The sequence below is a fragment of the Papaver somniferum genome, chromosome 6 (genome assembly GCF_003573695.1).
Source record: "Papaver somniferum cultivar HN1 chromosome 6, ASM357369v1, whole genome shotgun sequence".
In the NCBI taxonomy this organism is placed as follows: domain Eukaryota; kingdom Viridiplantae; phylum Streptophyta; class Magnoliopsida; order Ranunculales; family Papaveraceae; genus Papaver; species Papaver somniferum.
Window position 1 is genome coordinate 133,038,369 of NC_039363.1, and position 16,215 is coordinate 133,054,583.

Below are 16,215 nucleotides of genomic sequence, written 5' to 3' on the forward strand. Positions count from 1 at the left end.
TGGCGGTTCTTGGTTATTAGGTTGGGTTCTAAGATCGATAGATGCTCTCCAACGAAGAAATCTTTATCTTTGTTGTCTCCGGTGATGGAATCTTCATCAACAACTTATCCGGCGACGGAATCTTCATCGGTAATTGCTTTGACGACGGAAGTTCCATCACTAGTTATAAGAAATTTGACCAAATCACTCCTGTTTTGGGAGCACATCTTTCTAAAGAAGAATAACAAACTAAATAGTTGAGATTTACTTCCGATAAAAACCATTCTTCCTCCAATTTAATCGGATCTTATTCATACTTGTATTTGTCTTACTTTGGTAATCCTTCTCTTGTCGGATTTTTCGGTATTGTACTTTTATGATATGTTTTTGTTACTTTGTATTCTCTTATTTTCGATCTTAAACTCATTGTAACCTCGAATTTTGATTAATGAAAAAGTTACTTACTTATCAGGAAAAAAAAAGGCTTATGGAAGAAAAGGCTGAATCTTAATGTGATTAATAGAGATACAGTTTGAAACAGACTAACAGAGCGATACAAAAACAACAACTCTGGCTTCCTTCCTGCACTATTGACAGGTCACACTGTTGTGACCACCAAAACTAAAAAATGAAAAAATTGACCACTTACAATATTCGTGGTAGTAGATGATACTGATTGGTAGAAAAACAGTAACTAATAGAGGTAATTAGCTTATTTGGAATATAAAGAGTAATACCAGCAGTACTAGAAGTAACACGGACAAAACTAGACATGTTTACCTCTGGCTTTTCCACATAGAAGTGCGTTTTTAGGAATATCATACTCAGTGTATAGACTTTTCTGATTGTTCCATACTCTAACATACAATTCCTGTCCTAAATACCTTCTTGGCCAGATTTGAGACCTCAAATTCCACATTCCCTTGTTGTCTAATGGCAACAGTATTGCAGTCCATGACTTTGGGTATACCTGAATTGTGTAACTTAGTGGAGCATCCACTAAATTGTAGTGTTTCCTTTGTGCTGGTGTCCACTTCAAAGGTCCGTACCTGTATTTTCGCATCAATATTAATAACAGCCTTCGTTACATGCATCCATAATGTACAGCAAATGCTAAGAGACTTACCCGACTACCCAGAAGTCGTTTCCAGCAAGGTACCAGGATTGAATGGTGTTTTCGGTGTTAGTTAAGATGATTTCGACGAAGTCATGAAGCAAAGCTCCGATAACAGGAGTTGCTAATCTAGCAGGAGCAGTAGCTCTTCTTTTGTTGAAAGTTTGTAAGTTGAATACTCCAGGAATGTTGAACCAATCTGCTAACTTCAGTGGAGTAGATGGGTTTACATAAGACATCCCATTAATAGCATACCGTAGTCTTCCATTAATTTTAGCTTCTGAGTTGGATAACTGAATCGTTTTCGCTATCTTTTTGGTACCATAATGGTACGTCCCTTGAGGGTTAGGTCTCGCTGCACTCGCTGTCAAATTGGATCTACATTTCAAATACAGCCAAATCGAGGGTCAGAATGTATGTCCGCACAGATTGTACAAAGTATTTAAGTGTGTACCAGATTTCATACCTGAAACTTCGAGCTTGTTTAACAGACCAGGTAACATCTGTAGCCCTAGGACCAGCTGGCAAAGCACCTGAAGCTCTAACGTTGGAGTTCGAATACCTCAAGTATCCTGTAGAAGTGAGAACATTGGAGGTGAATCGTGAAGAAGCAACGATAAAGTAATCTCTAGCTTGCTGATTTAACGTAACAAGAACCGCGAGTGATTGACCAACATGGATATCGAGAGAATCATATGTGGTTTGAATTGTATGAGACCCTCCCATTTCAACCAACTTCATCTTATGACCTTGAATCCTAAAGTTGATTGAAGTTGACAAACCAACATTTGATAATCTAATCATATAGGTTTTCCCTGGATCTCCTGTAAACTTAATTCCTTCATTTTTCCCGTTGATGAGTAAGCCATCAGGAAAAGCAAGTTTTCTGCCTGAATCCAAAGTTCTCTGCAATGCCTTATGGCCAGCCTTGTACCAATCACCAAGAAGCAAATGAAAATCACCAGCTGGTTTTGCATACGGGACAGGAATTCTGGCACGACTGTATATATTAATTCCTCCGAATCCACCGGATGCTTTGTGCATTTGTGTTGAAGGGAAATACATGAAGGTTCCAATTTGATCCTTAACTTGAAGATGGTATGTGAAGCTACGGCCTGGCGGGATTGGACAATTAGTTCCAAGGGTTCCATCTTGCCACGAAGACTTCCTGTTCTTGATCCCATTCCTAAATTGAGAGGGAAAATAGAGCAGTATTAAACCTCGAAATCAATAAGCATTAACATAAAAAGCTCAAGAATAATAAGCTAGATATCTTACCATGTAAGGAGGAAAGGTTGATCTATCTTGTTAATGACATTAATGATGACATTATTATTAGTGGTACAGTCGAGTCTTGGACCAGGGAACAGTCCATTGATGAGAATACCCTACACAACAAGTCGAGTAATAATACATATTAGATATTGTCTTATCGAACTAGAATTTGATTAAGAGAAGCGCATGAGATTGGATTGATTGAATTATTACCTGTTGAGGTTTGCCAACAGGCGCAATGGTACCGTAGGTAACAACCCAAGTGAGATATATGTATGGATCCTCTGCTTCCACTACCATAAAAGCAGCTAATATTCCTACTGACAACAGCAGCATCGTTGATCTGCTTCCTATCATTTTATGACAATTCCCGCTTCACACACTAATTTCTGCGAGTGAAAAAGGATATTTCAAAAGAAGGTTTAGTTATACCAAATAAGTTAGTATAAGGTTAGCATGTAAAAAAGTAAATGGTCCTTTGACACAGTTAAACTTTCTAATTCAGTAAACAAATTATGCATCATAACGAGGAGGGGTAAAGTATAAAATAGCAAGACAATTAGATGGGGACCCATATTAGTAGACAAGTTGGAGTAACTTCAGATGTACCGACCAGAAACGTATCAACCAAAACCATATGAAATATGCAAGTTTCTGTACGTGAATGGGTAAACAATGATGATTGTAAAGTAGTAAAGGAGTAACCGACTAACCTTGAGTATTCTTCTCCTAACTGAAGAAGAAACAGAAACAGTGTGGAATTAGAGAAGAGATACTATTGAATAGGCATATATATATAGAAAATGAGTAATGTCGCATTAATTAGGTGAGACCTTCCGGGTGCAGCATTGGATGCGCGCGATGCCATACGATCAATCTGGCCATATGCGCCGCATTCTATGGGTCTCTCTCATGTCTCTCTTTCTGCATTGTCAGGAGATACTATTGAATAGGCATATATATAGAAAATTAAGTTAATTGTAAATGGAGAACTTCGGGGTTTGATTTAAAAAGTTTTGTTAGGAAATTAACTTAATTTTTAACTTAACTTTCTGGGCATCGATTAACTCATATCCCACCTTTGGATATTCAAGTCATATTATGCTTAGGATATAATTTAACTTAGCTAGGCTGTTGACTGTTGCCTTGTATATCTCTTCTTTTCAGTGATTTTAGTACAAAATATTTTCGTCTTCCTAATACACATTGATTTCATCCAATCCTAATTTAAAAAAATCCAGTAGCATGGGAAACAGCCTAAAAGAAGATGATCATGCTGTTCCAACAAATATGGATGCTAATAATCAGTCCCATATTAGAGATGCAGCGGTGATTTGATATTTTGAATAACAAATAAGGAAAACACATATTTCACGTACGGTTGCCAATTAAATTGGAGATTTCCCACCTTTACAAGTCATCTAAGTAGGCAATTGATTTAAGAACGTAATATTTCTGATAGAAATTAAGATAAATATTTCTAGTCTTATTTTAATTTGGTGATTCTATATAAAACTGAACAAATCTAACTATTTCTAAGAAATTTTGTTTTTATTTGTTAGTTCATGTTTCGTCTTACGGTAGAATTACTTGTTGATAGGAGTGTTAGGTTGCTTTGCTAGATTGCTATCTCATGTGTAGGATCGAGCAAGAGAGAGGAGAGCACACGCGCAAGTAATAAACGTCTACATTGATAATCAAATTTGATGTACAATTCTTATGGATTAATAGCCTACTTATAGTCTCACAAACTTGACGATCACTCAAAGTACTTTCCTAATAAAATCAAAATCTAAATAAAGCACACTTCTAAAAACACAAAGAAACTCTAAAACCAGAAATACTTGCTTCACAAGTAGTCTTCACGTTCAAGCCAAACACGTCGTGTCAACTACATCTAGTTGCTTCCAGAACGGCGTCAACTTCACTAAGTTGCTTCCATGAATAACTTCACCAATATCTTGGTTTAACTTCCAACATCCTCCCTTAAACCAAGATATCCTTAATAATGAACGAGAATTCCGTAACCCTCTTCTACTCCACATCTTCTTCCATTAATCGACGCCAGCACGTCCTTGTCTTTTTTCATCTTCTATTCCTCTTCTTCCATTGATAAACGTCAAGCACGTTCTTGTCTTTTCTCATCTTCAAAGATACCACCAACAAACCCTTACTCCTTAATACTCAATTATAGCTTATCCCAATTTTCATGATCCTACCGGAATTCCGTCGTCACTATCCAACCAAAAAACTCAATTCACAAACAGCAGCACAAACTCGGCTAACAAACAAATCTTCTTCTTTTTGCTGAACAACAATCATCAAACATTCGCTTCGTAATGCTATCATACCATAACAATAATAACAAACTTCTTTTCTCGTTCTTCTTCATCACAACGGAACACCATCCTTAACAAGCTAGAATCACCTTGTTGTGTTCTATTCAACTTGCTAACCAAACATTTTAGTCTACAACTCATGGGATTTTCACCCACTATTGTTGTCTTCACTTCTCAATCCACACTAGAATTTCTTCACTTCTATTCTCAAATCCCCACACTGGGATTACTTCATACAACTCATAGACGGTATCCCTTTCACTTAAGGCGGCTCCACTCGCCGACTGTAGCCCTTTCACTTATGGCGGCTCCACTCGCTTATGGTAGCCCTTTCTCTTATGGTGGCTCCACTCGCCTACAGTAGTCCTTTTACAACCTCTTTCACAACCTTACTGTTGTTTCTCTTCTCTTTTCTTCTTTGTTCCAGTTACGCTCTTGTTGCGAAACCTTCACACTTCTTTGCTTTTCAAGATTCTCTCACAATCTTTCTATTGTTATGCTTCTGCCACAAGCGTACTTCTTTACAAAGTCTGCCACACTTTGTAAGATTTCCAAGTTTCTTCCACAAACTCTTCAACCACACTTCACTTCTTCCAACATGTTTGAGCTTAAACTCCAACATGCTACCATCCTCCCTTAACCTCAAACATAACCACATGTAGAACCCTTTACAAAGAACAAACCAATATAATCAACCATCACACACTAGATTTGTCCAACAGTGGATGGTAGAGATACCTTCTTGATAATCCATATACCATTAACCCATCTTTCAGCACCGCCATCTCCCGGCGTCAGTTCTTCCTCTTGTTCAAACATCAATGCTCTGCCACAACAACCCTTGTTCTTTGCAAACCACCTTTCACAATCATAATCACATATCTTAACTTCACACATTCTGTCAATCATCCTCAGTTTCTTTGATCTCTTTCACCATAATTTCTAATGCAACTCAGCTTGTACTATCCATCATTCATCATCACAGCTTGACTGCAATCTTCTCGGACTCCAAACTTCTTCAAACTCTTACCATCCAGCCACTACTGTATACATCCACATTTTTTTTTTACCAATTTTGAGCTTCTCCCTGACTTCCATAAATCATCACCAGGAAAAAACAAATTCCAAATATTGACACTTTCCAAAAACAAGCCCTTGAACAAAAGTTTCCAAATAATGTTCCCTTCCAAAAATCGTCTGGTTTCCTAAAAGTGGCACCTTTCATTTATTTATATTGTCCAGTTTCCTAAAACTGGCACCTTCCATATACTAACCAATCTTCACCAACCTTGAATCACCATCCATATCTTCGTTCTATTCTTGTTCGCACTTTGCAGCAACTCAACATGCAACTGTGTCTCCTTATGAAACACGTACCCTACTCTCTTTTTAATCTTTTTTTAAAAAAAAAACTCTCGAACCTGGTGAAGACACAACAACCAGCTTGACAGTTCTTCAAACAATTCTCTCTGCTTCTTCTTTTAACTCAAACTTCACACAATATTTTAAACGACGATTCTCTCTTAAACCCTAAAACAAAACACGGTGAAAAACTTCTCTAACTCTATCTTCCTCTCCTCTCTCTTCTTCTCACCTTGCTCTGATACCAAATGTAAGATCGATCAAGAGAGAGGAGAGCACTCGTGCAAGCAATAAACGTCTACATTGATAATCAAATTCGGTGTACAATTCTTATGGCTTAACAGCCTACTTATAGTCTCACAAACTTGACGATCATTCAAAGTACTTTCCTAATAAAATCAAACTCTAAATAAAGCACACTTCTAGAAACACAAAGAAACTCTAAACACAGTAAAACTCTAAAACCAGAAATATTTGCTTCACAAGTAGTCTTCATGTTCAAGCCAAACACGCCGTGTCAACTACATCTAGTTGCTTCCAGAACGGCGTCGACTTCACTAAGTTGCTTCCGTGAATAACTTCACAAATATCTTGGTTTAATTTCCAACATCTTGTAGTTTAATAAGTAAGTGGATGCTCAAGCATATCATACACCTTAACCCCATAGAAGATCAGTAGTAGTGTCACTCTTAGATTTTCTTGAATGCCTTTGAAAGAGATGATGTTGGACTATGCTGAAAGACCTACTATTAGCCACCCACATTTTGAAGTAGAAGAAGAGACCAGACTCTACAAGCCAAGAAGAGGCATAGTAATATAGTATGCTCGATTGTTTCACCGGGACAGAGTGAAAAATACAGTAACAAGCTAAATGTTTACTTCCTTCAGATGAAGAAGACGAAGATATTTTATACTAAAATCGCGGTGTTCCAAAAATTATAGGAGATATTTAAGGCAACAGGCAACAGCCGTCTAGGCTTAAGCCAAGCTAAATTATATCCTAAGCATAATATGAAATGAATATCCAACAGTGGGATATGTATTAATCGATGGCCATAAAGTTTAATTAAAAATTAAGTTAATTTTTTAAGTTAGGGGATCCCGTCCCTTAGTACAAATAGTAATAAAGTTCCGAAGAAAAAGTCTTTAACATTTTGGAGGAAAAAATCCGACATAATGTTCAAATTTTTAATGATTAATTTAGGAAGTTCACTTCTGCTTGGCGCAATTTTTGGATTCGTCAGTGGTCTGGATCTACTGAAGGATCTTAACCTTTGGAAGTAATCATTGGTTCCTTGTTATTAGGACATAAAGGGTGTCATTATGGCTAATAAATTGCTTTGCGATGTAACCTTTGGAGTATCAGATTGAGAAACACAAAATTGGTCAATTAATCCAGTAACGACAGTTCCTGGATGAAAAAGACGTGTAAAATTTAATATTGTTTAGATGGACGAGAATGTAAAAATAGCCAGGCTGTAAACAGTTTCATCATACCCATTTTCAAATATTTTTTATTATTTTTAATTTACATCAGGATGCATCCAGTTTCACCCTCGCTATTTTTTGAGTTTTAAGCCAGGATGAATCCAGATTTATTCCTTGTTATTTTTTGGTGTTCATTTCACCCATACTACAATATTCCTTTCCCTTGCAACTAGTATTTGTATGTTTGGGCTTGAGCTGTACGAGATGAAATTCTCATATACGGTTCTATGAGGGGGAGTCCCCTTGGTTTACCTATCTCAATAAAGTATATGATTGGTTCGAAGAACATCTCGAGATTCAAGCGATTTCCCATTAGAATCATGTTTTAAGAATATTTGGGCAATTGACCCAATTTCTTATTCAGAAAATATAAGTAGCACCAGTACATTTATGTTCCCGTTCCAGTTTCAGTATATCTTAACCGATAACCAGGGAAGGAAGAGAAATTCAAGAGTTATAAGTCTATAAAATTTTCAAATTAACCATATGTACAAACTAAATGATAAAAGTCAATTTTGATCTCGTTATCCCCATGACCTACCAAAAAATTCTTCCCCTGTTTAATCTCCCTTCTCAAATTTTGATATGTAGATCAAATTTGAGATGAATATCATCGATTAGACAAACAATAAAAATTAAATCAATGATAAAATGAATAGTAAAGAAAAACAAATCTACATACCAAAATAGAATGGGAAAGACATGAGACTACGATATTACGTGGTTCAGTCATCTCAACCTGCGTCCAACCCATAAGGGTGAATGATATTGATCATCAGAAATTCTGAGATGAGATTACAATTACAATTACATTCCTTTTATAGAGTTGAGAGGGTGAAAATATATTACTAATGAATATTAGAATATGCTTATTTAGGAAACTAAAATATTAAATGCAATATTCTATCTTGCAATCTTTAATCATCTTATCTTCATACACAATGTAGGGACAATCTTCTTTTCACGGTCACTTCGGCTCACTGCACGAGTGCACGCGAACACAATATTCCAACACCCACCCTCAAGTTGTACATGGGGAATTTTTGAAGTGTTCAACTTGAACCTTTTTCTTAAAAAATAGTCTTGTAACTTGAAATTTCTCTCAATAAAATAAATGAAGTATTGAGATATTTCTCAAGGTTTCCCTATTTCCCATCCCCATTTTTCCTATTTCCTATCTATATAAATTCTCATCCCAACTTTTCCTATGTACCACCCATATAAATTTTTATGCATCCTAAATCCAATATCCTGACTTTTTATTTACACTCAAAGATGAAATTCGATAACTTCTTCTCAATCTTCACCACCGACCATTGTATCTTTTTTTCAGCTTCCCAATTTAGCAAGATTAATATTAGAATTAAAATTAATAATAATAATAATTGAAATCAATATTAATAATTGAGATCTGTAAGTTCTTATTTTAGAAGCCTATTATTGGGGCTTCACATTCCAATAGAGGGGCTTCACATGGATTACGAGTGACTAAAAAGTTAGCTATGGGGTAACTTGATGCAATAGTGAATGTCTAAGTTACCCTCCTTCTAAAATAAAAACTTAAAAACTAAATTCAAAACATAATTCTAATTCAAAAATCTACTCATCTTCTTCTTCAAAACTTACCCTCCTTCATCAATCAACCGTAAATCCTTCCTCTGTTCTTTTGTTCAGTTGAAATTAATTCATGGTGTTTGATTAATCGGCGATCCGAAAAACTTCGATTGAAATCTCCATGCGAAAGAAGCAAATTCATAGAAAATATGGTAATCAATAAACCAATTACATTTGAAATCGTTAGATTGATTGAAATCGGTATAAAAAATTAAGCTAGCAGAACCATTTACGGTTAGGTTTTCTTGATTTCCTAACCGTAAACTTATTCTCTGAATCTATTACGATTAGGAAACTAAAACATCCTAACCGTAAACCATTTTTTTTTTTTGTAAATATTATTACGATTAGGTTTATAACCATTAACTGTTAGATCCGACTAATACCTAACCACAAAAAGTCTTAGATTATAATTTTTAATGAAAATTTACGTTTTTTGTTTTTGCTTTACTACTAGCAGATCATCAGTATATATACAGGCATAAATAAAGGATTCTTTAAAGATAGAACAAACGAATGGAGATTTGTTGGTGTAAATAAATAGGGATATTAATTATTCTACAAAGAGTTTTGTATCAAGTAAACTCCATAACGATAAACCTCAAAGTATTAAATGTCAGATCCACGACCAAGCATCAAATACAAACAAGGGGATTCGATAAGATATTTTAGGAGTTAAACAAGGGGATAGGTAGAGAACTTTTGGAAATAATAAATCACTGTGCATAAATATCTACGGTTGATAATAACACAACCAAAGCTATCCCTAAACAGATTTAGGGTAAGTTACGGTTAGGAGTTCATCTCCACCTAGCCGTAAATTCGTCTTACGGTTGGTTAGGATGAGAAAAACCTAACCGTAAACCGATCTGAAAACTAAAAAAATCAGTTTTTTTTTTACCTTAATTTAACAAATTTGGTTTTTCTTTGTTACATAAAGATTCACCTATTTGGATTTTCTTACTAAAAATCACTTATTTTAGTAAATCAATATGAGGATTGTTTAGTCATTGGAAAATATTTAGATAAGGGGTTTTTGGAATTATTTATGGGTAACCCGTTTTTGTCCTATTAGGTGAAACCCCTCTATTAGAAAGTGACGCCCCAATAATAGGCTTCTTATTTTAACGGTGCCAATATGTAAACCACTGCATCCCTACAATTAAGATCTCTAAGTTCTTCTTTTCGGATCTTCCTAAACGACCACAACAAGTTGTTCAGTTATTAACATATCATGCCTATTAACTTGTAAGATGCATAAGCATTCTCCATAAGCATAAGGATTGATGAGTTTATATAACAACAATTTGTCAGTGGATTTTTGGTGTTTCCGGAACTGTAGGATCGAGCAAGAAAGAGGAGAGCACAAACGTGAAGCATAAAACAATTACATTGATAATCAAATTCGGTATACAATTCTTATAGCTCAATAGCCTACTTATAGTCTCACAAACTTGACGATCACTCAAAGCACTTTCCTAATAAAGATAAAACTCTAAACAAAGACACATTCCTAACATAAAGCAAACTCTAAATAGAACTCTTCTAGAACTCTCTAGAACCAAAGCACCTGTTTCTCAAGTAAACTCGATTTCCAAAACCATATCTTGGTTTAACTTCCAACATCCTCCCTTAAACCAAGATATCATTCAACAAGAATTCTGTGACCCTCTTCTAATCCTCAGCTTCTTCCATTAATCGACGTTAACACGTCCTTGTCTTTTCTCATTTTCTATTCCTCTTCTTCCATTGATAAACGTCTACATAGTAGCACGTTCTTGTGTTTTCTCATCTTCAAAGATACCACCAACAAACCCTTACTCCTTGACACTCGATTATAGCTTATCCCAATTTCATGATCCTACCGGAATTCTGTCAATCAACAAAATCAATTCACAAATCTTCTTCCAATCTTCTTCTTTTTCTAAACAACAATCATCATACTTCTTTTCACATTCTTCTTCATTGCAGCGGAACACCATTCCTAACAAGCTAGAAACACCTCTTTGTGCTCTATTCAACTTGCTAACCAAAAAACTCATCAAACTCATCACCGAGCATTGTAGCTCATCTTCATACTTTTTTTTACTCTTTATCACTACTGTAATGATCCATGTCACCTACTTTACTCCGTGGACCGCTCGTCGGGCCTGATAGGTGGTGGTATCACACCCTTCTCAAATGAACCGTACGTGACACAGACACGTCATACGGCTCCGTCCCGGAATCAGGACCTACTTTACTTTGACCAAGGGGTCCTCGTTTCGATATTTACAGGTATCATTTCAGTTTACAACTCATGGGATTTTAACCCACCATTGTTGTCTTCACTTCTTAAATTCCACACTGGAATTTCTTCACAACTCTAGCCAAATCCCCACTGGGATTGCTTCACACAACTCTAGCCAAATCCCCACTGGGATTGCTTCACACAACTCTTAGCCAAATCCCCACACTGGGATTGTTTCACTTCTCACGATCACAACCTTGTGTCGTCTATTTTCTTAAATCTCTCATCGCCACCTCGTGATTACTTCTCTTATTTAATAACATTGTTGTTGCTTCTTTTTTTCTTCTTTGTTTCTTTGTTCCAGTCAAACCATTGTTACGAAACCTTCACACTTCTTTTCTTTTCAAGATTCTCTCACAATCTTTCTCTTGTTACGCTTCTGCCACAAGCAATAACTATCACAAAGTCTGCCACACTTTGTAAGATTTCCAAGTTTCTGCCACAAACTCTTCAATCACCATGTTTGAGCTTAACATGGTACCATCCTCCCTTAATCTCAAACATAACTACCCAACATTCCTTGTCATTCTAAGTTTCTGAATTCGATCACCATAATCAAACTGTATCAGTCCTTCCTGACTGCAATACCAACTTTGATCTTCTGTTGCGTTTATTTTGAATCCATGACTTAACCCATTCAATCAACCACTTACCCAAAAATCTTATTTACCTTCTAAAATCAACTAATGCTCTGCCATAGAAACCCTTGTTCTCCACATAACCGATCACAATCATCATCAAAAACTCTTAAACTTTGAACCCTTCTCGGACTTAACCATCGTACCAAACATACACCCTTTTTTTTTACATACTTCTGAGCTTCTCCAGGACTTCCATAAATCAACATATCACGAGGAACAAAAAAAATATATTCTAAATATTGACACATTCCAAAACCAAGCCCTTGAACAAAAGTTTCCAAATAATGTTCCCTTCCAAAAATCGTTCAGTTTTAGTTTCCTAAAACTGACACCTTCCATATATTGTCCAGTTTCCTAAAACTGGCACCTTCCATATACCAACCAATCTTCACCGTCCTGTTCTTCTCGACCACAATTCAAAGGTTTCATCTCCTAACCTTCTAGATTTCTGCACGGAAACATCTTCGTTTGCTTTTCTCGATTGCACGTCACCACTAAGCATCAACCATGGAAATCATGCAAAAAAAAAAAATTAGCTTTCAAACCCCCTTTTTTTTAATAACTCTCGTATCTTGGTGAAGACACACACCAGCACAACACGACATACCTTCAAAACAATTTTTTAAGTAGAAACCCTAAAAAAAACAAACAAGAACACCAACGCAGCACCTTCAAACTTTAATGCGATTCCGTTTTTTTACGTCTTCTTCCCAGCAATACCAAAACACCACTTTATTCATAACCTTGCACACTTTTTAACGAACACGAACTTCTCTATTAATGAAAACCTAAACATCTAAGCTTATCTAACTCTCTTCCTCTCCTCCCTCTTCCTCTGACCTTGCTCTGATATCAAATGTAGGATCCAGCAAGAGAGAAGAGAGCACAAACGAAAGCAAATAAAATACTACATTGATAATTAGTTTGGTGTACATAAACTCATGGATTAACAGCCTACTTATAGTCTCACAAACTTGACGATCACTCAAAGTACTTTCCTAATAAAGATAAAACTCTAAACAAAGACACTTTCCTAACATAAAAGCAAACTCTAAATAGAACTCTTCTAGAACTCTCTAGAACCAAAACACATGTTTCTCAAGTAAACTCGATTTCCAAAACCATATCTTGGTTTAACTTCCAACAGGAACATTAATTAAGGAATACTGAAGATAAACCCTGAGTCAAATATGTACGTAATGGAATCTTGATTTCAAGTCTTTTTAGATGTTCCATTCATCTAAGATTGATACTTTATTCAAGATTCCAATCCAATATGATGATTTATCTATTGATCACCGATCAATTCGTATGTGTCTCGAAAAATTAACTAACAAAAGATAAAGAAATAGGTATATCATTAATTGAATAAAAAATTAATCTAGGGTTTATCGCTTGATTGTTTTCCTAATGGTTTTGTTCAACGAAATTGGATATTAGGAAAGAAGAAGACAAACGATAGTCATGGTCATAGATAATTTGACTTTTGTAGATGGTAAATAGGAAAACTCAAAACTAAAATGTAAATTGATTTTAGAAATTGTGAAGGGGATGGGAAATAGGAAAAATAGGGGTGAGAAATATGGAAAACCTTTCTCAAATAGAGACTTAACATTATGAAAGAATTCACAATGATTTGAATCATTTGTTCCTCGAAAACATGTGAAATGTTTTTGGGTAAAAAGTATTGCCAAAAATGGTAGAATCGTCTATGGTAACCAAAAGCGGCAGCTATGTGATTTCCATAGATAGTATTTGGGATAAAGATGAAAATCATTTTAATTGGAATTCATAAATATCAAAGATATTTTTGGAAATGATTGATTACCAGATATGGCAAGAACTACGAAAATAAAAATATCTTCGGAATTGATTTTCTTTTTTTTGTTACAAAATACTCCAAAAATGAAATATCGGGTTTTTTTTTTGAAGCATGTAATTTATTAAACGAAGAATTAGGTTACAATTTGACACGGGTATGTAGTATCCATGGAGTCATGAAAAACAATTTGACTAATAAAATCTTGGATTTCCTGGTCCCAAATTTTGGTTTAAAAGTTCCCCATTTGACTTCCATCTGCTTCATTATTGGCCAAACCATCTGCTGCTTGATTCCCTTCTATGTAGTTGTGTGGTATAGCAGTCTGCGAAATATGTTGCATCCTATTCTTTATTTCTTCAATCATCCCGAAGATATGCCAAGGGGGACGAGAAGAAGATGTGATGAAGTGCAAAAGGTTCTCTGAGTCTGTCTCAAAGAGAACTTTTGGCCATTGTCTTTCTGTAGTTGTTCTTGATGCCAAAAGCATAGCCCAAGTTTCTGCAGTTAAAGAAGTTGTAATTCCCAAAGGTTTAGCGAGATAAAGATGGAAAATATTTTGAATTGATTTTCACAAATATAGAAATATTTTAAAAATTACCGAAAAATTAAGAGATAGTTCCATATTTGACAGTGAGATAATTTATGGGAAATACCCATATCATAATGATATAAAAACCAAGAATGGGTGATGGAGATTTTCAAGATTACCCAGAAAATTAAAAAAAAAATTGTCCTTATAAATGTAAGGAGATATTTGAAACTATAGTGAAAATTTTCAGAATTGAATTGATAATAAAGGATACTTGATAAAATAATATAATTCAAAGTAAATGTTTTTCCGAACAATATTTTGAATTGAATATTATTGCTTAGATGACTAAATTGATATAATACATCTTTAGTGATGAAGATGCAATGAACAATAGATAATTATATCAAAGACATAATCTTTAGCATACATTAATCAATTGTTAGACAAATAGAACCAATTTGATTGATCAAAATGGGAAGTGTTGAATGACCATGGCACGAAAAACAACTAGAACAGTTTATTGCAACCATTAGTTGTCGATAGAATCAAAGACATCTTTTGATGATGATAAGTTATGAAGATAATTATTGGCACAAGAACTAAGTTATTTGACACCAACAAACAAGTAACTAAAGTAGAATCCATGATACAAAAAACAAATGTAAAACAAACCATTTTGTTTCGGAGGAGAAAAAAATATATAGCAGGGTAATATAACTAATGATAAAAGAAATATATATATATATATATATATATATATATTTGATTTGAATGATTATTTTATTTGCTGGAATAAAGCCATTAAATGACTGTATGAAATATAAGTAGCGGAAGCAATTGATGATTTGGGAGTGACTCATCCAAATCAACAATAAGTGAAACAACCATGAATACTTGGTCATGAAAATATGGATTGCGGAAACGACTTGAGCGGATCTCACCGCTCTGATACCATCTCAAATTTTGATATGTAGATCAAATTTGAGATGAATATCATTGGTTAAACAAACAATAAAAATTAAATCAATGATAAAATGAATATTAAAGAAAAAAATCTACATACCAAAATGGAATGGGAAAGACATGAGACTACGATATTACGTGGTTCGGTCATCTCGACCTACGTCCAGGGAGAAACCTATAAGGGTGAATGATATTGATCATCAGAAATTCTGAGATGAGATTAAGGGTGCACACGGTACGGTTCGGCTCGGTTTTTGCCGAGGCCTATTACCTGTACCTCCCTAGTCTCGGTTCTTAGATTTTGTACCGGTACTTGTACCCCTGTCCTCGGTTCCGGTACCATTTGGGACAAGTACGGTATCAGGCACAGTTCCGGTACCAGTCGATACTTTCTGTCAGAATTTCGGACATATTTTAGGCTGATGAATCCCACAACGTTACCAACTTCACTGGTTTCCAGAACTCTTTTCCCTTCAAATATAACTCTTGCAAGCAATGCTCACTGCAATTTTATCAATCTTTTCAATAATTAAAATACACAACATCATACTCAACCAACCACATAATAAAAGGCGCAAATCCTTGCACTTTGAAATGTCTCAATAATAGTACCACTCTGAAAGTAATTACATGGGTGTTTGAGGGTGAAGACAGTTTCTTCTGGTTTCGGTAATTTCGTGTGTTGTGTGTGAGAAACGAGTCTAAACCCAAAACAATGTACTGCAAGGAAGTACTTTAGATTCGAGAGATCAATCTGTACAAATCCGGCCTAAACAAAAAAATGGTCATTCCAGAC

General features: G+C 35.2%; 1 protein-coding gene across 1 annotated transcript; it reads right to left on the reverse strand.

Moving 5' to 3' along the window:
• Window positions 1-558: 558 nt before the first annotated feature.
• On the reverse strand, window positions 559-3,114 carry LOC113289371 (L-ascorbate oxidase homolog). Its single transcript, XM_026538609.1, has 6 exons — window positions 3,082-3,114; window positions 2,582-2,757; window positions 2,372-2,481; window positions 1,560-2,279; window positions 1,106-1,471; window positions 559-1,028 (listed from the first exon to the last, which is right to left on the reverse strand). The coding sequence occupies exons 2-6, from the start codon at window positions 2,723-2,725 to the stop codon at window positions 746-748; spliced, it is 1,623 nt and encodes a 540-aa protein (XP_026394394.1). The 5' UTR covers window positions 2,726-2,757; window positions 3,082-3,114; the 3' UTR covers window positions 559-745.
• Between the last annotated feature and the right edge of the window lie 13,101 nt (window positions 3,115-16,215).